General features: G+C 42.2%; 1 protein-coding gene across 3 annotated transcripts in view; it reads left to right on the top strand.

Moving 5' to 3' along the window:
- renbp (renin binding protein) overlaps nt 1-20010 on the top strand; it is a 44891-nt gene extending 24881 nt beyond the window's left edge. For 2 of the 3 annotated variants that reach the window (XM_080016057.1, XM_080016058.1), the window contains 11 exons: nt 233-285; nt 1898-2003; nt 4709-4784; nt 4901-4976; nt 10377-10555; nt 11572-11799; nt 15581-15662; nt 15820-15995; nt 16315-16446; nt 16597-16684; nt 18026-20010. In XM_080016057.1, the coding sequence (XP_079872183.1) occupies nt 1900-2003; nt 4709-4784; nt 4901-4976; nt 10377-10555; nt 11572-11799; nt 15581-15662; nt 15820-15995; nt 16315-16446; nt 16597-16684; nt 18026-18102 (1218 nt within the window). In that variant the 5' untranslated portion in view covers nt 233-285; nt 1898-1899 and the 3' untranslated portion in view covers nt 18103-20010. The remainder of the gene's footprint in view (nt 1-232; nt 286-1897; nt 2004-4708; nt 4785-4900; nt 4977-10376; nt 10556-11571; nt 11800-15580; nt 15663-15819; nt 15996-16314; nt 16447-16596; nt 16685-18025) is intronic. The other variant, XM_080016059.1, reaches the window with a different exon arrangement.
- Nucleotides 20011-25201: the final 5191 nt, after the last annotated feature.

Below are 25201 nucleotides of genomic sequence, written 5' to 3'. Positions count from 1 at the left end.
CCCTAACTATAAAAAACATGTCTAGGGTCTGAGCGGCACTTTTAAGAACAGAAATAATACAATTTAAGCATACAAAGACCTGTCTCCGTAGAATCTGGACGTGTTTCAGTTTCTCGTGTTTGCAGCTGAGCGCCACGGTCAGCTGCTGTGGATCAGGCGAATCAAAGGAGGGACTCCGCTGATTCGCCTAATCCCAAAAGAGGAAGGAATAATTGTTTGTTTGTCCCCGCAGTAAAGATCAGCGTGCAGGAGAGACGAGACGCCCAGGGCGAGTTCCGCTGAAAGGTAAACTGCTGGACAGACCGCAGAAATTGTAACTGTAATTCCGCACGAACTTTGTATATATTGGCCTGCGAGCCCCTGAGTTCCTCTTTTGGCCCACGAGCCACCGATTTTAAAAAGAACACTTAATAAACACGCCAACCGGCGCTGTTTCGCCTCTGCCTGCCTCCTCCTCATTCCCTGGCCCGGCGCCAGTACGCACCCTCACACCCACTATTTGGGCTTTATTTGGATACGACTCCAGACCTGCTTACGGCAATGTTACTGCTTCCATTCCCACACACTTCTATTCATAGCCGTACCGGCATTTACCCGGAAATGACACTCAATCGAGGGTGGGGAAAAGTTAAAGAACGACTTTTATGGAACATCAAGACTGGATCCCTTTCCCACATGACACCAATATGGAACATTGCCAGTAGATTTATGTCTTTGAGTGCAAGTGGCGAAGGGGTTTAAGACCTGTAATCCTTGGCTTTTTCGGACAGGGAAGATGGTGAGGGCTTTGAAGCAGGCTGGCACCCTGCAGGTCTCAAAAGAGGTGATAAAAAATGTCCCGGAAACACCGGAAACATTTGGTCTGTACAGTGTTTCAGTGTGGAGGGGGAGAGCGTCTTCTCCAGCTGCCTTCTGGGGTTCTACCCTTTAAAGAGCCTGTTGACGTGGGGGGTGGTAGCTCAGGCGGTAGAGCTGGATCTAGTGATCGAAAGGTTGCTGGTTCAATCCCAGGCTCCTTGAGCAAGACACTTAACCCCTAATTGCTCCTGATGGCTGCGTCCGTCGGTGTTTAAATAATTGTAAGTCGCTTTGGATAAAAGCGTCTGCTAAATGCAATGTAATGTAATGTCTCTCTCCTGAATAGAGAGAAAAGGTGTGAAAGGGGGAAGGGGTGTGCTCAGGCTGTTGTTTCAGCAGAGTCTCTGATGAAGACCTTGGTGAGGGGGAGTTGGGTGAAGGTGCTAGGGCTGATGTCTGTGGGATTGGGAGATGGAGTCCGAACTGTCGCTTTGTCTTTCAAATCATATCGACATTAAGCTTTATTCAGTTCATCTGCAAGTCGAAAGTCATTCAGAGCGTTGGAAGGTTAGGGTTTGTAGAATAAATCAATTTGGCTTCCCTGACCGCCTTGCCAAACGGTTATTTTTCCACTTCAACCCCATTCCTGTCGCCACTCTGAAATACATCCCCTTTTTTCAAATTAAGCTGTTTGAGTTTGGCTGTGAACCAGGGCTTGTCATTATTATAACTCACCCTTGTACGTGTCGGTATACAGCTGTCTTCACAAACGCTGCAAAATTACATTACATTACATTACAAAAAATTACAGGAAAATGGGAGTTCAGTATTACAACGAGTAGTTTGCTCAGCTGAACGTTTACCATTTTTCATGAATGAGATTTTAAATCTTCCTTTATATAGTGTTTTCAAAGTGTGAGTAACAAAAAAAAACCCAATTCACTTATTTAAAAATAAATTTATTGATAGTGAAGATAATGATATCCAGCATTAATAACATCATTATTGTGTATACTTGAGACAAACTGGATTTTGAGACTGATAAATTTCCTTTTCCAAATAAATCTTTTTTCTTTTTTTTTTTTTGCTGTTTGGTTAGGAATGGCATTTGTCATGAAGCTAGAAGAGTATCGTGAGCAAGTTCACACTGAGCTTGACCGCATTGTGAACTTCTGGGTGAAATATTCTCACGACACGCAACACGGGTACAGTGAGTCCATTATTTGTATTCTTGAAGCTAATTATCATGTTAAACATTCCCTGGCTTGCTAGAGCATGCATAGCCCGCTTATAAGGAGGTGCATTGTGTAAAAACAAGTTTTGGATGTTATCCAAGGATACATTTGCCATATTTCGACCCAGGCCTTATTCAAATGGTGGTTCCCATCATTCATAGCTGTTCATAACACGCATGCTTTACAACGTGTCTTTTTGTTTCAACTTCTTACTGTTCTTAAAGGTACAATATGTAATATTCTGCCGCTATGGGGTCTCTCAATCAAAACAATAACAAAAAACAGAGTTTCATGACATTGTGAAGTAGCGTGGGATCATGGGAGTTGTTGTCTTCACCCGTACATTTTCTATTTATGGGGACAGCTTCAGCTTCGTTCTTATCATAAATAATGATAAGAACAATGCGCGAAAATTAACTAAATGGGTTCGATTTCTACAGTATAAAATGAAAAAGCAAAACGATGGTGGTGGATAATTAATGTAATTGGTGTATGCCCGAACAGCGTGTAACACCGGTTGCACTGATACCCATGGCAACTCTACAAACAATAGTACAATACAGTGGCTAGCTAACATAAGCTTCTACGCCGAGTCCCTTCCTCACTCAGACATATCATCATGTGTTGCCCTGGAATTTACAACAAGTAGAGGGAGTAAAGGTAGAGGCAACTTAATGAAACAGAGTGTTACCTATATAAAAATTACAGATATCTCTGAGTTTGAAAATTTTTGGAAACATTTGGGATAATGTAAGTACACAACTCAACAAAATATGACATAGGTTTGCCAGTTTTTAGAAATTGTATTGCGGAAAAGCTACATATTTTACCTTTAAATGTAGTCTGTTAGGGCAATGTTTAAATTAGGCATAAGTATTGAGTGGATGCTACCTGAAGTGGATTTGTGAATCTGAGTGCTCTCTATAGCATAGTTTCCCCCTTGCCTAAGGGTTTGATAGCTACATTTTATCATATTTATTTATTTGGGGGAAAAAGGACGATGACGGGGGCACCTTGAAAGGTTTGAAAGCTTAAAACGTTAAAGCGCTCTGCAAAATGATGCCAGGGTGGTTCTTCCCTTGTTGGCCGCACACGCTCAGTGCTCATTGGTAATCATTCAATGGTGATCATTTGTCACATTAAAGTATCAGAACAGCTTAATCTGAGTTAGAGATTAAACCATAAAATCTGAGTTAAAAGCATTGAAAAAAAGTGTTTAACATCCTTTTCAAATTCTTAAACATTCAAAATGAAGTCACAATTTTATACAATTCATTATTCTGAAAAAAAATAGTTTCACTATTGGCAATTGCAAAAGTAATTCCGACTTTTTTTCAAAACATGTTAAAATGCACTAAAGCAAGTGTGATAATTTGAGTTCCCCATTTTCAATTGATTTGAAATAAATTTTCCATTTCTTTTTTTTTTTTTTAAGTCTTTGCCTATGTTATGCCTATGTTATTTAAAATGGCCTGAGTTGAAAAATAGCCAACCCATACCAATCATTTAATCTCATCTCATCTAATCAATCTCATCTAAAACAAACATGCATACAGTAACTATATGTCCATGTGGGATGTAATTGTCTTTATTTCCCAGTCTGGGGGAAAGAAACCCACTGAGATTTGGCCTCCTTGAAATGCTGGTCCATGTTGACCCAAATGTGTCACACAATTCCTCCAGATTTGTCAGCTGCACTTTCATGCTGCAAATCTCCACTTCTATCACATCCTAAAGGTGTTCTATTGGATTCAGATCCAGTGAATGGGAAGGTCACTGAAGAACACTGAACTCATTATCATGTTCATGAACTAGTTTGAGACAACTTTTTCTTTGTAACATGATGCATTATCATGCTGGAAGTAGCCATGAGAAGATGGGTAAATTGTGATGATGAATGGATGCACATGTCAGCAACGATACCCAAATAGGCTGTGGCATTCAAACGATGATTAATTGGTATTAATGGTTCCAATGTGTGGCAAGAAAAATTGGTTGATGACGGTTGAGGTGAACATTAACTGAATCTGCTGGCCTGTATCTGCATGTTTTTATGCATTGCACTGCTGCCACAGTTAGATGCCCTAGTTAGCTAATAGCATGAATAAATAGGTGTAGAGGTGTTCCTAATCAAATGCTCTGGGAGTGAGTGAGTGAGTGAGTGTGTGTGTGTGTGTGTGTGTGTGTGTGTGTGTGTGTGTGTGTGTGTGTGTGTGTGTGTGTGTGTGTGTGTGTGTGTGTGTGTGTGTGTGTGTGTGTGTGTACAGTAGATATATATATATATATATATATATATATTTATATATATATATATATATATATATCTTAATTATCCTTAATGAAGTGATTTCTTAAGTTCCGTGGTTTAATGAGTATAAGTCCCCACCACTTCGACAATCTAGATATTAGTATAGAGTAATAATATTATGTACTGGTTATGCTGCACCAGTGGTGTATTAGAGCTGGGTACAATGCACGTGAAACATGTTCCAGTCAAAAAACATTTGATAGCTAGAGTACTATCAATGTTAAAACGGTTAAGGATTACTTTTAAATATAGGTCACCTAAAGGAGATGATCTCCATTTAATTAGGATAACCAGTATTAATAAAATATTATGCTGTGTACATACGGTCTATTTAAAATTGGGAATGACCAATGTGCTTTCTTTTTAGAGGGTTCTTCACCTGTATTGGGAGGGATGGCAAAGTTTATGATGAGTTGAAGTATGTCTGGTTGCAAGGCAGACAGGTAGGTTCTGTAATTGTACGTGGGTAAAATCATGAATCGTATTTTTTCAAAATACAGTTCTTAATGTTTTTTGCTATTTTATAACTGATATCATTGTGACTTTATACCGTTTACAGGTGTGGATGTACTGCCGCTTGTACAGAAAAGTGGAGCGTTTCCACAAGCAAGAAATTTTCGATGCTGCAAAAGCTGGTATGTCTGAATACTGCGTTTGTTTTTGTTCAAACAAAACTAGTAGAGCAGTTACAATTTTGAAAAAAAAAAAAAAGTATAAATGATTTAGCTGAATGTGTGTTATTTCTCCAAATTTTACTTTGATTTACCTGGAGTAATATAGTTCAGCATGTAATTTCTCCCTAAAGTCATTCACTAGGTCAAACAAAGTTAAATATTTGCATAGAGCCTTACTGAGGCCACAGCAGTAGTAAACAGGCCAGAGATACTGCCTGGAAACAGCAATCAGTTTGGTTGACGTTTTGGCACAAAAACTATTTTCAGCACAGATTTGTATATATTACAGTCAGAATCATCTGAAAATCCACGGGTTAACCTTAAATATCCCTGACATTTTGTTTTTAGGAGCATTTCCTGTCTATACCACCTTAGGTTAGTCCTCCAGCATGACACCATAAATACATTTGGATCGTATCATATCCACATAAAGGTGATGCATCACCTTTAAGCTACATCCAGTGTCCAGATCCAGATGTTAATTTTTACACATTCACAGTGAAAATAATTTCAACATATTATAGTTGTAGCATATTGTGTTGGGGAATAGAGGTAGGGTGGAGATTTCCCAGCATGCTTTGTTTATTGTGTGTTTTAGGGTTGTCGGGGAAGGGGATTGTTTTTTGTGTTCTTAGTTACAGTAATGTTAATTGTTATGCCGTTGTTAGTATGAGTTAGCCATGTTACATGTGTTGTGATAGATTGTTATTACTTTGATATCTTAAGATTGTTGCACCAGGAGTGAGAGTGTATGTGCCGTGAGGACCTGCCTGCCGTGAAAACAGTGTTGGATTGTTAAATGCTGAGTACTCTGAGGAATAAAGATCTTGGTTGAGAAGTCAAATATTTTGCTTGCTCGAAAAAGCCTTAGCTTGCTACAGTATGCATATTTAATAAATTCTATCATAGTATAGGTACAAAGCTGGTCTGACAAAGTCATTTTCCATGTCCATCTGTCAAATTGCTAACACTAGCTACATGAATGTTTTGCAGAAATACCCATTGTTGCCAGTTTGCTTTTTGAGGCCAATACTGACTGCCAATTCTGACATCATTTTCAATGGCAGTTTAGTGGTAGAAATTCAGTTAGCAAGTAAAGCCTACATTATTTGATTTTTTTCTTCAATGATGAATGACAATGATTGAGCAGCGCACATATAACAACTGAAATATGCAGATTTTCAGTCTCTTCTGTGTACACACATAACCACGGCTGTCATTGAGGAGCACAAATCTAAAGACGGAGAACAGACGAATGGAGTTTTGTGGTACTCCAGCACTTGCCAGAATGTATCTTCCCGCGAGATACGAAGGATCGAGGGGATATTATTTACACCAATACAAACACGGATGCGATACAGCTCGCTACTGTGGTTGTTTGTGCAGCTAACTTACAGTGCTTATATACTTACTTATATACACAAATTAGAGTCTGCCACAATTCCACAAGTCGCTCCTCCATTTCAAAGGTCTACAGTTGCCCGCTTGCGATTTGTGGCATTGAAGCACTCTGATTGGTATCGCACAGTATAGAGACAGATTTGAGTCTTTCACTCACACACACATATCGATGACAGCTACGATTCAATCTCACACGACAACTTCATACCCAGTACCACCCTGGACTACCCAACAAATCGACCTTGAAAATAATGCGATGTGGCCGAAGCTTAACTTGAATTTATTTTGTGCTGGCAAAAGAAGAAAAAAAAGGCCATTTGGAGGAAGAGTGGATAGGGAGACGCAAACCCCAGGGATTAATTATGCAGAGATAGTTATAGGTAAATTATAAATCCTCATTGGTGAAATGGGACAGAAATACATAATGTTCCGTTCTTTTGATATACATTACATTTCATGACAGATCTACATTACTCCTCTTTTTGTGTTCCTTTCCTTACGTTCTCATTGGCTCATCACCTAACATATTTCACACTACATAATCTTGATACATACTAGGGCTGAACGATAAATCGATTCAAACCAACATCGCATTTAACAGAATGCAATTTTTAAATCGAAAAGCCTGTTATTAAAAAAAAAAAGCTTTTTTTTCCAATGTCAATAATAATAATAATAATAACTGGGATTTTTATAGCGCCTTTCACAAACCCAAGGACACTTGGGAAAAAAAAACAAGACAGGGTAGATAAATAGAAAAAGATAAATAACAGAAAAATAAACCAAAAAGGGTCAGGAGCAGTAGGTCTCGTTGAAGAGGTAGGTTTTGAGCAGATTTTTGATTGTGGCCAGGGATGGAGCATTTCGAATGTCAGAGTTCCAGAGAGTGGGGGCTGCCCCACTGAAGGCTCTATCCCCAAAGGTTCGTAGCCTAGTGCCGGGGGTGGAGAGCAGACCCGTGTCCGAGGACCGCAGCTTCCGGGACAGGGTGTAGGAGTGGAGGAGCTCAGTTAGGTACTGCAGGGCGAGGAGTGGAGGGATTTGTAGGTTAATAGTAGGGTTTTGTAGGAGATACGGGATTTGACAGAGAGCCAGTGGAGATGGATGAGGGTGGGGTTGACATGCTGCCAGGGCTTGTTGTGGGTGAGAACTCTAGCAGCAGAGTTTTGAACATACTGGAGCCTGTCCAGGACTTTGCTTGGAACCATGGACAGGACTCCATTGCAGTAGTCCAGACGGGAGTTGATGAAAGCGTGGATTAGTGTTTCTGCCACGGACTCTGACAGTGATGGGCGGAGTCTGGAGATGTTCTTGAGGTGGAAGAAGGCAGATTTGGTTATGGATTTGATGTGTGAGTGGAATGTAAGGGATGAATCCAAGATGACACCTAGGTTCCGTACTTCAGGGGATGGGAAGATAGAGCAGCCATCAACAACCAGGACGAGATCTCCAACCTTCCTGAACATTGCCTTTGGAGCCACAATCGTGAGTTCGGTTTTGTTATTGTTGAGTTTAGGCATGTTTGATGACATCCAGACTTTGATGTCGTGGAGGCAGTTGAGAAGAGACTGAGGAGGGAGGCGGGAGGATGGTTTTGTGCTTAGGTATAGCTGGGTGTCATCTGCATAGGTATAGAAATATAGACTGTGGTGGCGTATGATTTGACCAAGGGGGAGCATGTAGATGGTGAAGAGGAGGGGCCCAAACACTGAGCCTTGAGGCACGGCTTGGTCAACTGTGACAGGGGAGGAGCAGGAGTCTCCGATAGAGACAAACTGCTTCCTGTTGTTGAGATAGGATTGGAACCAGGAGAGTGCTGTACCGGAGAGGCCAAGGTAGCCGGATAGACGGTTGAGCAGGATAGTGTGGAAGTGTGAAGGTGTGTTCTGGCTCAGTGTCAGGGAATGAGGAAGAGGAGGCAGGCGGAGGCGAAACAGTGCCAGTTGGTCTGTTTATTAACAAGTCCTTTTAAATCAATGTGGCTCTTGGGCCGAAAAGGAAACTTAGGGCCCCCAGGCCAATATACAGTATATAAATAGTCCAGGTTGATCTGTGGATCCCCGCTTCCTTGATCACCCTCTGTCCGTGTCGGATCGTTGCCAGGCTGACTCGCCTGGACGCCAATTCCTACTGTGGGGACAAACACATACAATTATAACTTCCTGTTTTGGGGATCAGTCGAATCAGTGGAGTCCCTCCGCTGATTAGGCTGATCCCCAGCAGCTTAGCGGCCCCGGGATGGGGGACTTCACCACCTGTCTACAGCGGTGGCTTGGCCCGGCCCCTTGGTCCACCATATGCCCCCACAGTTGCTCTTCAGCCAGCCCACCACCACGACCTATGGAGCAGGGCTTCTGTCTGTAGCCAGGGGGTTGGCTTGGTTGAGTGTAATAAAGTCCTGTTGAACTTGACAAGTTTCTGTTAAACAGAGAAAGTTAATTTTCTGTTCCATGATGATGTCGTAAATGAGTTGTGATTTATTGCTGAGAGATTGTGCATTCTGAAGCATGAAAGTTGCAGTTTTAACTATGGAAGGTGAGGCAGGCGAGTTGGGAGGAACGAGCCTGTCAAAACAGACCAGCGGCTGCAGAACAGAATGCACACAGGATTTGCTGTGATGACATTGCCTCCGCCAATTCGACATTATGGAAGGAATAGTGCGATCCAAATAAGCAGACTTACAGCAAGCAGCCCTGTGAACATAGGGCAGCGCAGGAGTCTGGATTTGATGTCGGCGAGGCAGTTTGGAGTGGAGTGACAGGAGAGATTCATGAGTTCCAATGCGGAGTATTTTAAGAGCATCATCTCCGCAACAGGTGAGTGCCTATCTCAGCTAGCGGCGCTAGCAGGGAGCTGATAAGATGGCAAGCCGCTGATCCAGTTTCAGCGGAAAAACAGTTAAACAAATAGCCTCAGGTAGTTGCAGCAGTGGGCCAAAACAGAAGTAGTGATGGCCAAAAGTCCAGGGAGCAGCGCTAGCTAGCAGGGAGGGCTAGCAGCAAGATGACAGGGCTGGGAGCTGACAAGACGGCAAGCTGCTGTTCCAGTTTCAGCGGAAAAACAGTAAAACAAATAGCCTCAGGTAATTGCAGCAGTCGGCCAAAACAGAAGTAGCGATGGCCAAAAGTTTGGGGAGACGAGAAACAAATGAAAAACAGACATGTAAACACGCAGGTGAGAAGCGGCAACAAAACATGCCAGCGTCCTCTCAACGCATTTTTTTTTACATCTCCTAATGGAACGAAACTGTGTGTAATGGGGACACTTTCTCCGTGACTCTCCCCCCACCCCCGGCCACAGCGGGGGGTGTTTTTTTGGCCCTGCCATCTGGTGAGACCCGGTGCTCCAGCCCTGGCCACGGTGTGCTCTGTGCAGCGTGTGCTGATGGCAGAGCTCGGAACTCCTGTAGAGTCTGGACGGAGCCTCTTCCAGAATAATGCCTCAAGTTAAATCAATCAGTCAATATACTATTGTGATTAAAGTTTTTTCTTTTTACAATTCAATAGTTTAATAAAGATATGTTATTCATCTCAATTCATGGATCAATTAATCTCATTTCATCATAACATGTAGGCCTGGTCTACAGGAAAGAGCAGTTTGTATGTTGACTATATCCAATGTTGTGTTGGTCATACTATAGAATGATTTATTGCTTGTATTTAGTAAATAATACAGAAGATAAGGAACTTGAAAAAAATGCATACTAAATCTCAATCACAATATTGTTCTAAAAAAATCACAATTCGATTATTTTCCCAAATCATTTAGCCCTAATACATATTATACTTCTTATACATTATATTATACTCAAATATTCTATTTTTCTCAAAAACGCTTTTTCGATTTTGATGTTTGATATTTTGTGACATTGTGACACTGTCTTGGCCTTTAAGGACTTACATGCAAATGGTTTTGTAATCTGATTCATATTAATGGGTCCTTTTGCTGATTGTATTTCAGGCGGAGAATTTCTCAAGCAGTTTGCACGTGTGCCTGGCAGCTCTAGTCCATGGAAGTGTGCCTTTTGTTTAACAAAGGATGGCAAGCCCGTCAAGATCCAGAGAACCATCTTTAGTGAATGTTTCTATGTGATGGCAATGGATGAATTGAGCAGGGTCACTGGAGACAATGACATGCAGGTAAACAACATTGTGCAATGGTCACTCCGCTTTTGCTCTGCTAGGGAAACCATTGAATGCTGCATTGCCACTGAAGGGACGGTGATATAATGTCTTTCCTCCAATCCTCAGCAGACCTGGGAGTTTGTTGATATTTACCAGTTTCTAAACTATGCCAGAGTTTGGAAGTTTTGGAGGATCAAAGATATAGCCAGGCTATGAATTTGATCTTTCAAACCTTCTGGACCCAGTACTGATTGCTCCACCTTGTTCCGTAGTGCTCAGATTTTTTGTTTTGTTTTTGAGACAGAATAAGAAATACCTATTTGCATATCCACATCTCCAACAATGCACCAACCCTTACGATACAAATTCCTTGCATATGAAAATGTACTTGGCAAAATAACAGATTTCCGATCACTCTGTCGGAGGCTGACAAATTGCTGTGTCAAAGTGTGAGGTGGTACAGCTCCTTGAATGTAGAATAAACAGCAGGACTGATAACCTATGTAGGTGAATTTTTTTCAGAGTTCACCTGCTGAACTACAGTATATACGGCCTACACAGTAACAACAACCACAAAATCAGACTACCAATCCAAGGAAAAACCCTCGTCAGTCTCCCAGCCAGGCTTTTTGAGGCTGGATTGTATTAAATAAGTTTTTGTGAGTGTTTATAGCTTTAAGATGTGAGTGAATATAATCCAACAGGTTGAATTGGCTTCATCAACCTCCCTGTTGGGCTGATAGGCAAATTGTACTGGGCTGGTCAGCGCTGTTGTGTTTAGGTGTTTAGGATTCTTGGGGACGGTGGGATGCCTAAGGTTTTCCATCATAAATACGGTAGGTAGTCTAGAGAGGACTGGACGTAACATATAAATGAAAAAATAGCTTTAAGATTTCTGTTTAATGGTGATATTATGAATAGTTGTCAGTCAAATTGACCCGATGTTGCTATTGTCGCCATCACCGCACAGATTCTTCTTCTTCTTCTTCGCATCGCATATCATCTAATTTTTTTGATTTATCTGATTGCAGGCAGAGGCTGAGCAGATGATGGATCACATCATCCACTGGGTTCAGGTGGACCCCTCAGGCCTGGGTCGAACTCATCTACCTGGAGAGATGCCGAGTAACAGTATGGCTGTACCCATGATGCTCCTGTGTCTGGTACAGCAGTTGACGGACGAGCGGGGCCCCAGGGTGGTTGAAAAGTATAGAGAGATGGGAAACTGGTGCGTGCAGAAGATCTTGCAACATGTTCAGGTATGTGTGCTATTTATTATCACAAAGCAGAGCGATAAATTGGTTGTTGTAATGATGAGACCATCGAGAGAGATTTCTTCAAGATTAATGGAGGGCAAATAAGCACATCTTTGTTTGAAATCTACACTTGTCACAGTCCACAGTTAATGGATTTATGAAAGTGGGCAAAATTAAATTGTTAACTTGAGTGACCACCTCCAAAAAAAGAAATGTTCCTCCACGGGGGCCCGAGTCACACTTGGAAAAACAAATGCACTATGAAGCATTCGCCAGCTAAATCTTTGAATCTTCTAGTAAGCAGTATGTTCTCCTAATTTTTAGTCCGTTGCACAGTATTTACATTCATTTTCAGACATGCAGAACAAGGTACTCTCTAAAAGCCATAACTGTTCAGGAAATGTATGATGTATGTATCACAGAAAGTGGTTCATTGCATTTGCTAAAAAGGTGATCAGCTATCTTATGATATTCAGCAAAGATAATTAATAGGTGTCACTAGCGATTAATCGCTTTTGCTCTTCCTAAGACTGAAACTTGTAATAATATATTTTTAAATATAAAAGGCAGTAGGTAGTCATTCACACATTGGCCTCCTTTACAGAGAAGTTCCATATGGAGTCTGTTCCCACATTAGATGGGTTAGGGTTAGTACGTTATGTGCAGTGTAGATGCGATCGTTCAGCAACGGACGTACAATCTGAAGGGCATAAAAATAAATTAATAAAATAAATAAAAGAAAGAGTGATTCTTGCTTCTGTCCAAGTATAACTTGCTGTTCTCTTAAATCCTGAGTGTTTGATGGAATATGCTAAAGTGCCGACAATGTTGTAACCTTTGGCCAGAACACTTTCAAATCCACTGTCATGAAGCGAAACCCTGACCATTCTTTGCAGACTGTGGGCCATGCAGGGCAAGTTTTCAAAGGGAAGTAGTCTAACAGCTGCAGCCAAGTCATGAGCATTGTCATTGTCAACAACCAACCAACAACTCTGTCTTTGTCTCCAAGTTCCGTTCATCGTTGGTGGAGTACGCAATTGTGAGATCTAGACCCTTTCATTTGCCGAGGGAGATTACATCTTTGCTCATTGTAGCTGTTTACATTCCTCCCAGTGCTAATGCTAAGGAAGTGCTAGCCGTACTGTATGGAGCCATCAGTGATCTCCAAAACAATCACCAAGAAGGACTGTTTATTGTTGCTGGAGATTTCAACCATGCAAATCTCAAAACTGTGCTTCCTAAATTCCACCAACATGTAAATTCTGCGATGAGAGGTGCGAGCGAACATGCTGGATCTTATTTACACCAACATACCCGGCGCTTACCGGGCTGAGCCCCGCCCCCACCTCGGATACTAAGATCACATCTCTGTTATGCTGATCCCAGCATACAGACCATTCGTCAGATGCTCCAGACCTGCTAAGAAACAAGTGAAGACCTGGCCAGCAGGAGCCATCTCTGCCCTCCAGGACTGTTTTGAGTGTACTGACTGGCACATGTTTAGGGAGGCCGCAACCACCGGCGGCTTCATTGACTTGGAGGAGTATACGGCATCAGTGACTGGTTACATCAGTAAGTGCATCGATGACGTCACTGTCACCAAGTCCATCATCACAATCTCCAACCAGAAGCTATGGATGACTGCAGAGGTACGTGTGCTGCTGAGAGCCTGAGATACGGCCTTCAGAGCAGGAGATAAGGAGGCTCTGAGAACAGCGAGGGCCAAACTGTCCTGGGCCATCAGGGAAGCAAAGCTAGCGCATGCCTGGAAAATCCACGGCCACTTCAGTGACAGCAGAGATATACGGCAGCTGTGGTAGGGCATCCAAGCCATCAAAAACTACAAGACATAGCGACGTCTCTCTGCCTGATGCAAGGAATGTGTTCTACGCCTGGTTTGAAGCACAAAACGATGTGGTGGCATGGAAGAACACCTCTTCTGACGACCAGATGTTGTGTCTGACCACATCTGATGTGGAAAAGCCACTGGTTGGTCTACACACCCCAAAGGGTGTGTAGACCGACTGGCATATGTTCTTACGGAAATCTCCAACATCTCCCTGAGCAGCGCCACTGTCCCAACGTCCTTCAAGACTACCACCATTGTCCCCGTGCCCAAGAAGTCACATGTGTCCTGCCTCAATGACTACGCCCCATCGCACTCACCCCCATGAAGTGCCCATCATGAAGTGCTTTGAGAGGCTGATCCTGAGGCACATATAGACCCTCCTGCCTCCGGCCCTAGACCCCCTGCAGTTTGTGTATCGAGCCAACCGCTCGACAGATGATGCCATCGCCACCGCTCTTCACCTAGCACTCACTCATCTGGACATAAAGGACACGGAGTCCCAATGCTGTTCATAGACTCAGTTCTGCATTCAATATGATCATCACCCAGCACCTACCAGGAAGCTGAGCCTGCTTGGCCTGAACACCTCCCTCTGCAATTGGAACCTGGACTGTAAGAACCTGGAGGGAGTAGTGAGGACAGCTGAAAAGAACATCGGAGTCCCTCTCTCCTCCATCTCAGACATCTACACCACACGCTGCATCCATAAAGCAAACAGCATTGTGGAAAACCCTAAGCACCCCTCACATAAACTTTTCACCCCTCTCTCATCTGGCAGAAGGTACTGAAGCATACGGTCCCTCACATCTAGACTATGCAATAGCTTCTTCCCCCAGGCCACCCGACTCCTCAATGCTCAGGGACTGATCTGAACCCCCCCTCCTGCTGTGCTGCTATATACAGTATACTCTGCACTGTACTAAGACTCTGACCACTGCACTACTGTTTACCGCCTATTGACAATGGCAGTATCTGACCTCCCTACATCCCTGATTGTGTACTCTGCACTCTGTCAAATGTTGTCTGCTGTCTTGCGTTGATGTTTTGTACTTTTCCAGTCACTTAGTCACTTTACTTTTCTACAGCCACTTAATGTTGAAGATGTTGTTTAAGTCACTTTACTAAGTTGTTTCTTGCACTCCGCTAGACTATATGTAGCATGTCATCCAACTGTGTTTTATGTTGCACCAAGGTTCTTTGGGAAACATTATCTCATTGCACTGTGTACTGTGTATATGGATGAAATGACAATAAACCCTCTTGAATCTTGAATCTTGAATCTTGAAGTGCACGACAATCTTGTGACATTTAGTAGGAACACTTTCAAATGCACTGTCATGAAGCGAAACCGTGACCATTCTTTGCAGACTGTGGGCCATGAAGGAAAGGTGTTCAAATGGAAGTAGTCTCGCAGCTACAACCAAGTTACGAGCACTGTCATTGCCAAGTGTGGGTAACTTCTTGATTTTCCATTTTTTGGTGAAATCTAGAAAATGATCAGCGCATTCCTCAGCAGTGTCGCTCTTGTGTTTTACTCACAGTTGGTGCAAACAATTGTAGTTTCCTTTCTTTATGCATGAAGTGCGCTGTGATGCCCAAGTATGTCATTACTCACAGAAGTCCAATGATCCTCTGTGAGAGCGACGTCCTTTACTTGCTGAAGCAAACTTTTGAAAGTGAGAATTTCTGGCTAAAACTCCATCCTTGTTCTTAACCATCATTAGCCGGTTCGATTTGGCTGCACCGGCAGGGGTGACGACATCTGACAACGGTGACGTCACCGTCGTCAGCCTCCACAGGAATTAAACAAAATGCAGCAGCTTTAATTGCATTTAAAAAAATGTGCGCGTTAAATGTTTCAAATTGATTACAAAATTAACGTGTTCACTTTGACAGCACTAGGTGACACACATGCTCTTCTTTGATTGTGTACAGAGAGGGGGCTCAGCTGTTTTAGAGAATATTTCTTTGGAGGGAGGTGAACTACCTGGTTGCCAGGGGAGACTTCAGACTCCAGGTGATTCATCCTTGCACTTCCCACCCACAATGACAAGTCGCTTTTGGCAGCTGCATGTTCTACCATATATGCTGCTTTCTGCATGTTTGTTGTATTTGTGTTATGAGGGACCTGTTGTCAGCTCCCAACTGTATGTCCTTCCACCTCCCTGGCGCAGGACACACCTTGGAAGCAGGCTGGTTCTTGCTTCAGTACTGCACACAGCACAGGGATGAAGCTCTCCAGTCCGTAGCCATCAGCAAATTCATTGAGCTGTCATTCCAGAGTGGCTGGGATAAGAAGTATGGTGGGCTGTTCTACTTCCTAGATGTGGATGGTTATTGCCCAACACAGGTATTGTCTAGTTAATCATCTTAACATCCTGCTTCCAATACATCAACTTCAAGAACTGACCATTCACTTGCTGCCCAATATATCCCACCCCTTGAGGCATATATATATATATATATATATATATATATATATATATATATATATATGCCCTATCCTACACTATACACTGTATATGCAAATATACAAAAGATGGAATAATACCCCTCAAAAAAATAAATATTCACATGCACATCCAAAGCATGTGCATGTGTTGTTGTGTGGTGTGTTGCGTGATAATTAAAGATTCTTCTTCTTCTTGTTTTTTTGTTAACTGAATCAGTTGGAATGGAGTATGAAGCTGTGGTGGCCCCACTGCGAGGCTATGATTGCCTTCCTAATGGCCTACAGTGTCACCAACAACCCAACTTTCCTGGAGAGATTCTCTCAGATTCACCAGTACACCTTTAGCCACGTGAGTCAACTATTATAACAATTTTGTGTGTTTTGTTGGGATAAATGGTCCATCGATAATATTGATTCTAGTACTTTCTTTATATACAGGCTATATTGTGAAGGTCTACACGGTTTGGACCTAATGCCTTATTATATGCCTTATTTACAGTTTTCTGATGCCAAAAATGGTGAATGGTTTGGGTATTTAACTCAAGAAGGGAAGGTAGCCCTGGATTTCAAAGGAGGCCCTTTCAAAGGTAGGGGTATATGGAACACCGTAACATTACGTCAAATAATTAACCAGACGCTTTGGTCAAAAGCGACTTACAATTATTCATAAACCTATGGGTTCAGCCATCAGGAGCAGTTAGGGGTTAAGTGTCTTGCTCATGGACACTTCAGCATAAGACCCCACCTACCTCCTGAGCCACTTCATTGTTGTTCAACTGTTGAAAACTGAATAATGCTGAACCACAACACGGTCACATGCACTGAGTTGTTGGTACAGTTGTGTATGCCAAATGTCTAGTTATGATGTCGGGCCTTTAGGGAAGGTGCCCTAGTGCTCTGTAGAGAAACATGCAGAGTATAGGAAACCAAGGTCTTCTCTGTCAGTTCAGGGCTAGAAATAGTCCATATTTGTTTTCCACAAGACTTAAGTCTGTTGCAGCAGCTGACTTTACTTCTTCTAATGTGCGCCTTTGCCATGATTAAAAAAAAAAAAAAAAAAAGCTCAATAAAGAGGATGTTTAGGCTTAATGAAAGGTATATTTGGTTGTGTCAGTGGCAGGTATCTCATTCATCCAAGGTGGCCGTGTTGCTTCCATTAAAAATGTAGAATGTTCTGGCTCTATTTCCAGTCTAGTTGGTAGCAAGCAAACCCAAACTGGGGGCTCAAAATAATTTTTTCAGAAACCAACTGATGAGGTGACATCACGGACAGTCCATCTTTTTTCTTTTCTATGATCTTTTATCCTGACTGAATGGATTGGTGAGAATGGAAGAGGATGATGTGTTGTATCTGATACAAAAAGGTCTATTTCTGCCTTGCCATACCATATACTACCTATAGGCCCGAGCTTCCAGCTATTCTAGCACGGACGCCAAATCTCTGTTACAGGGCACCAGATCTCTGGACGCGGAAAGTATAATTTGAATTATAATAGTTCAAAGATAAGCCTTAGGACCTCCTGCTTCCAATGCAAACCAACTTTAGTAGCAGATAAGCCCGAGCAAAGCTTGGAGGGAGATCACTCCAGCTGTTACAGACTTGACTATGAATAGTGCACTGCCTCGTCAAGGTCTTCTGCAACTATCTTTGCATTGGAAAATTGCAGCATTTAGAGGATATTAAATGATGCTTCAGTGCTACCAGTGGCTGAGTTAAAAAAAAATACAAATAACTAAATGTGCAAACAGTTCTCATTCTAGAATGCACACAATCTCACCGATAGAGACTACATAAAGGGTATGAGGATAGGCCGTCGCAAAAAAATGTTGTGGTTGGCTCTTTTTTGTCAAGTTAGATTTTCAAAAATTCAGCCATCTTATGCTATTGGTATATTAACAATAAAATTATCTCTTTTTTTTTTTTTTAGGGTTCTTCCATGTCCCTCGGTGCCTTTTTATGTGTGAGCAAATCCTGGACAGTTTGCTGGAAAAAAAGGACTCTTGAAGTTGTTCAGTAACGAGCCATTAATAGAAGTCATTGTCTGATTTTGTCTCTGTGTGGTTGACAATTCAAATCACATTGTCATATTGATCTTGATTTTAACAGAGTAACTGTTTTAATTACAACTGTAGAAGGCATTGACTGAGGTTTTTAATCATGTAATCTTTTGTTTGCCTTTGAATCACTAATGGCTTTGTTCTATAAAAGAGGCCCTCTTGATCCACCAAGAGAAAATACTATTTGTGGCTAGTTGCCTTGATTTCTATCAAATCTGTTTCGTATATGATGTTTTGCATGTCTACAAAAAGGGTGTGCCATGGACCACATTGGAAAATGGTAACTTTAATTGTTCTTTTTTGAAAGTTATAATCAACTTTAAAAACGGCAGTATAGTTGATGCAGTCAGTTTCAACTTAAAAGTTTTTGCATTTTTGCCGGCTCACTTCCAACATTTCAGGTCCTCCACAGCATATGCTTACTATAATTGTCAGTGGATGGTGGAATAAACTATGATATGAATAATGGAACCATACATTTACATTCATGCATATCCTACATTACTACTGATTTATAATGTCCCATAATGTCTCTTGCCTTAAACCTTGTTATATTTGATAACTTAATAACTTGATATGACTTTTTCTCAAGCTTTAGTGTTTTTTGACCAGCCAGTTGTGCTGTTCACCATGCTGTGCACAGTGCACCGCACGGCCTGTCTGCATTGATTAGTGTTCATGCGGTGAAAAGTTTTAGTTTCCATACACTGCACAGTATTCCACAATGCATCGTAAGAATTCTAGTTCGCTATAACAATAACCAACAATTGCGGAGAGCCACTGATCTGAAGCAAGGGACTAATGTCACCGCTTAAGTGGCAATTTAGGAAAGAGCTGGCATACACGAATAATACAGTGGGTGGCAATATGCGCCTGGTTTGCAATCCTCAAACTAAAAAAGAAGACTTGCAATGCATTCTGTGTAAAATGTACGTTCAAGTGCCAACATCACACCCTTTGGTTTGGAACCTCAATTGACACAGTAAAAGCCCCTGTAAAATACACTTCACAGTTAACTATGGGACAATAAGAATATTCCGAGTAGTGGATTGTGGGGGTTAGGGTTAGGGTTAGGGTTTAGGGTTTATAAACCCTCTGGCCCCCGGAACGCAATTATTTTGTCAAATGTTAGGTATCCTCCATCTAAACACAGTTTCGCCCAACATACTACACCTCAATCTCAAGTCTCCTGTGAATGAATAGACTTTTTTTAATGCCACGTATCTGTAAATTCTACTGACCCAATTTAATATTATTTCTACCTAGTTTCTCCTTATTTTGTTTTCTTTCACTTATCTTTCTAATACTACTCACTTTTATGATCATACGTCAATGGAAAATGATTTACAGTGGTACCTCGATTTACGACTGCATCTACTTACGACTAATCCAAGATACGAGTAGTAATAGTCGCGAAAATTTGTATCAACTTGCGACCGACTGCTCCAAGATACGACCGTGGAAATTTGCAGTTGGAGTGTCGGCGGCCATGTTCGTTCTCAGTCAGCGGGCGACTTACATGGTGTGTGCACGTAGTTCGTGGCTTATTGATATTTTTTTCATATTTACTGTGTTTGTGCTGTGTATTTTGTTTATTTTCACCCTTCATGATGAGTCCTAAGAAGAAGGATGATGGGAAAAATAAAAAGGCAATGATTCCCATTGAAACTAAGAAGGAAATCGTAGAAAAATATGAGCGTGGTGTATATGGGAAAAATTGCTTCGACATACGACTGTTTTAACATACGACCGTTCTTATAGAACGAATTTCAGTCAAAAGTCGAGGTACCACTGTACGTTACCTTTGAAACGTATATTCGAAAGTTTGTTGAAAATAAACACCTACTTGTACCTGCGTTGCGTCCTAAATTTGTGCTCTATTACCTTTACCTTTGACTTTTTAAAATTATGTAGTGTATAGTCTCCATAAACTGGATTATATTTTCTGACCTGGTCGGAGTGTCCAGAACTTGTACTGAACTGAGGCTACCAGATGGAACAATTTTTATTACTGTTCATGTTATAAAACCATAGACATTTTTGTTTCCAGGCTACATCGTTAAACTGCCAGAAGGATGCTCCCCCACATGCTGGCAACACTTATAAGAGGATCCCCACAAGATTAAAAAAACCTTTTAGTGACCTGGGTCACTCCCAAACCTTTTTTCTGGTCATATGAGGTTAACTTCAGGGCAGGATCAAGAATAGCACTTTGAATCTGTGCATGGACACCCAATACAAAGCATTTTCCCAAGAGAGGTGTAATTAAGGCAAAGGAAATGTCTCACTCCTCCCTGTGTGGACCTTTCTCTTTCATTTTGCACAAACATAAACACACACACATACACACACAGTCTATCGCCCTCTCTCTCTCTCCCTCTATCTCACCCCTCTGTCTTTCTAACCTCTTATCTATAGTCTCACAGAGCAAAGTCATAAAATCTTGAGCAACATTCCTTTCAGTTCCACAGTACGTTCCATTGTGGAACACAACTGTTATGAATTATATTACCCATTAATCGATATAACCGTAATAGGCAATTTGTTTTATTCAAACTGGTGAAAGTCTGAAGACTAGGGCTGTCGGACTGAATACATTTCCCCAGCGGTAATATAGCGTAGCTCAACTATGCGGTACTGCCATCATATTTTATTTTTTGCCATTCTACATGCTGATGCTTTATGAATGCATTGCTTTATGAATTATTTGTTTCAATGCATTTTTATAAAACGAAAACATGGGTTATACATTAAATAAATACAGTAGCAATATCAGTAATCAGTAGACATTTTGCTTGTGTTGCTTTATGAATTATTTGTTTCAATACATTTTTATCAAACTAAAACATAGGTTATACATTCAATAAATACAGTAGCAATATCAGTAATCAATCAAAATTTTATTACAATGGTGTGGCAGTTTCGCCTACCACCCGTCACCCAAGTAGCGTTTCAGCGACCTCAGAGACACAGACAGAGACACAGAACACGAGGTTGTTGGTCCCCAATTACCTAGATCCAGGTCAGGGGTGGCTGCTCAAACCATCCCCACACCACAAATGGAAAGCAATGGCGTGACACAAATGCACAAGGCAATACAGTAGATAAATAAAACAAATCTAAGCAGGCTACAAACTTTAAGAATAAAATAGCAATGATATATAGAAATAAAACACTTTTGAAAAATGGTTACCAAAAAATGAAAGACAAGACAAACTGTAAATTAAAGTAGGCCTACTAACTTCCTTAAGCTTTGAGAATGGTCATGGCAGAACGCCCTCAACAATAGGAGAAATCCTATTGTTGAGGGAAGCCTGTTTGGTCTGGATGAATTATAAATGGAATTACCTTTTCAATTCTGTTGGTTAGTGTTTTACTTATAATCTTAAGGTCGCAATTAATAAGGCTTATGGGTCTATAACTGGAGGTGAGGGTTGGGTCCTTATTGGGTTTGAGCAAAAATGAAATGAGAGCAGTATTCATGTGCGGAGATATGGTGGAGGTTGACTTGACCTCTGTAACCATTCTGATGAATAATGGGGAGATATGTGGCCAGAAGTGTTTCTAGAATTCCACTGGGTAGCCATCTGATCCAGGTGATTTATTGTAAGTGGTTGATCTAAGGTAGTAGCCTGCTCCATCTAAAATTTAGGAAGGTGTGTAAATACATCTGCTGATGCCTCTGGACACATCATCAGTGATGTTCCTGGAATCATTGGGTGTTTCGGGTCTTTCAACCTCATACACCCTCATCCAGGTGACCCAGCCGGGGCTGATCAGACCCCGGCTTGTATCCGGATGGCTAACTAGTTACCATGTCTCCACTGTTCTCCTCTCTTGAGCCACAGCCATCTTGAGGCCCTCTCTGCTGCTTCGGTGGTACTGCGGAGGGCTCTCCTCTTTCTCTCTCCCTTGATGCCTAAACTTCTGAAGGCTCTGGCCAAAGAACGAGCAGCGAAACCTCTGCATCCCACCTCCACTGGGAGGCACCTCGACCTCCATCCAGCCTGCTGACAGTCGCTGACCGGTCCCGCGTACTTGGAGAGTACCGGACTGGTCAGCGACTGTCAGAGGGCTCTTCAGATCTCAGTCCAGGTCACCTTCCTCTCAACCACGTTCTCCCATCTTGTCCATGCTCCCTGTTGTTTCATCCCCACAGCCTTGCAGGATCTTGTCTCCTCCACTGTTGCTCTCGCCTGAAATGAAATAATACTACCTGTTAGAACTGCCTTCGCTGTTTCCCAAAGTAAGGATGGTGATATGGTTGAAGAAATGGTTAAATTATTTTTCTGTCCAAAGTGAGGTGTTAAACTGCCACCTGCCGGGAGGGTTCCGGTTTGTTTCATTTATCAGGTTGAAACTATTTGGCCCGTGATCGGAAAATACAATCGGGTGGATTTCAGGATTTGCGATTTTGGACAGTGCAGAGTTACTTGTCTAGAAAAGGTAGATTCTAGAGCTTGCTTTGGTGGGGTGGTGAATGATATGTGTATTCTCTAGAATGTAGGTTATTTGATCGCCAATAATCCCCAAGAGCAAGGTCACTCATATATTGTTTAATGGTGTCTGACGAACGCCAGGATTTGTGAATATTTCTGGCTTGAGAATGGTCTAAACTTGGATCCAGTACTGTGTTGAAGTCTCCTCCCAATATGATAACTGATTCAGAGAATTCTAAGAATTTTGAAAATATATTGGGGATGGTAGCTCAGGCGGTAGAGCTGGTGGTCTAGTGATCTAAAGGTTGCTGGTTCAATCCCAGGCTTCTCCTGCTAGCATGCTGTAGTGTCCTTGAGCAAGACACTTAACCCCTAATTGCTCCTGATGGCTGCGTCCGTCGGTGATTGTACAATTGTAAGTGGCCTTGGATAAAAGCGTCTGCTAAATGTAATGTAATTCTGTAAAAAAAATATTGTGGAAAAGATTTAGGTCAGCCTCATTGGGGCCATAAATATTAGCTATGGTTAATTTGATGTTACCTAAAATCCATTAATCATTATTTAACGCCCTTCTGGGTCTGATATTATGGTTTTATTTTGTTATGGGATACTTTTATTGATCATTATAGAGACACCTATCTTTTTTTAGTTGAATGATGCGGAAAACATCTGATTAACCCATTTAGCTTTGAGTTTGAGGTGCTCAGATGCAGTGAGGTGGGTTTCTTGCAGTAGACAGAAGCTTGTGTTCATCTTAGTGAGGTGAGTTAGGATTTTGCTACGTTTAGCAGGTGAGCCCAAGCCTCTCACATTCCAACTAACAAACTTAATGGGTGTCATTGAAGTTAGTTAGGGGGTGATGGCACAGTGCATCCAAGGCAATAGCTATACTACCGTTCCCATGCTTTCCCATAGATAAGTCTAAGGATTTCCTCGTTTACATTCCTTTTCACTGTCATAGCATTGCAGGAATTTTGTACGGATACATAACTACACAAACGAATGACAAGTAGACAAAGATAAACATAGAATATTGCCGGATTAGACGTACATAAAGTGAGAGTCATAATAGAGTGAGAGTGATAGAAGAAGTGAGGAGAGAGGGAGAAGGGAGGTGAGATGATGAAAGAAGTAGGGAGGGGGAATTAGGAGGGTGAGATGAGAGTGAGCGATATTTTACATCCTGACATAGATAGCATGCTTATTCCTACATCTTGCAGTATATAATAACCAGAATTACAAGAATACATACATAATGATCAAAATAACCAGAGTGTGGTGGAGGAGTCTCGGTATAACAGACCGTCTATATATAGTTTATCAACAGCCATCGATATGCATTTACCCTTCTACCGGTTCTCTTTCAGGACGGGATACAGCACCTTCTGTCAGTCGTTGGTCTCCCGTGGGAAATGATTGTTCATACCCAGCGTGGTTCCTTTCAGCTCCTTTCCTTTGCTTTTAAGCAGCTCCCTGTGCTTGAAGTGTTCAAACTTGGCAATAATGGACCTGTGACGGTTCCCTACGCGGTGTCCCAGTCGATGAACTCGTTGGAAGGTGATCTGCTTCACGGTGTCCGTCAGGAGGTTCAGGGCTGTGCGGAGAAAGTCTTTCACCATATTTTCTGGGGACTCGGTGTTGTTCTCTGGGATCCCAGAAAAGATGAGGTTGTCCCACATACTTCTTGATTGTATATCCAGGATAGTCTCTTTCATTATTTTATTTTATTTTTTTTACAACTTCCATCTCAGCTGTGAGATGCTTCGCGGTGGTTTTTAGCGAAGGATTTTGTCTTTTTGCATCTCGCCAACCGTGCGATGCAGGAAATCAAGGCTGGCTTTGATCTCAGAATCAGAATCAGAATCAGAGATATCGGTAATGTCTTGGAGAAGTGAACCAAGCATGTCCAACTTCTTGTTAATCTAGTTCAAGACACTCACCTCTACAGCACCCAGTATGACATTGTCTGTGTCCGTTGCTGATTCCGTCCTCTTCCTTTTCGCGGGATTATTGCGTATTGGGCAGTGTTCCCTTTTTTATATTTATATATATATAAATATGATTTGCAATTCACTTTGTTATTTTGTCTGAGGTGGAGCTGTGTTAGTTATTGTAGCAGGGCTCCGCTTTCGTCTTCTCGCGAGATCACAGCATTCTCCTGTCCACCCTCACATTCTCCCGTCCACCCTGCATCTGCGGCGGGCGGTTCAGGCGGGGTGTTGGTCTGTCAGTTTGGGGCCAGGATCCGGGCCTGCGGTCCGCGCCGTAGCCCGGGTTCTGTGCCCGCAGTTGCGTCTTGTGCCTGCACCTGGGGGTTGGTTGTATGTGTGCTCCCCTGTGGTGCAGGGTCTCCTCGTGCTCCCTGGGACTGAGTAATGCTCATCGGGGCTGGCTGTGGGGGTTGCTCCATGGCCCTCTGGCTTCACTGGGGGCCCGGGGGTCTGCAGGGCAGGGTGCTTGGGGCTTTCCTGCAGCCATAGCGTGTCTACAAGGCTGCGAAACTCGGGGGGCACCCTTTCCGCTGCTTGAAGGCGCCATGACATAATACCGACCTTCTACACCAGTACGAATGGGGATACAATATGTCATGTACACTCACTGGTGGAC

The sequence above is a fragment of the Zeus faber genome, assembly GCF_960531495.2.
Source record: "Zeus faber genome assembly, chromosome: 15".
Classification (NCBI taxonomy): domain Eukaryota; kingdom Metazoa; phylum Chordata; class Actinopteri; order Zeiformes; family Zeidae; genus Zeus; species Zeus faber.
The sequence above is the reverse complement of the archived record's forward strand: the minus strand, read 5'-3'. Positions and strand labels throughout refer to the sequence as shown.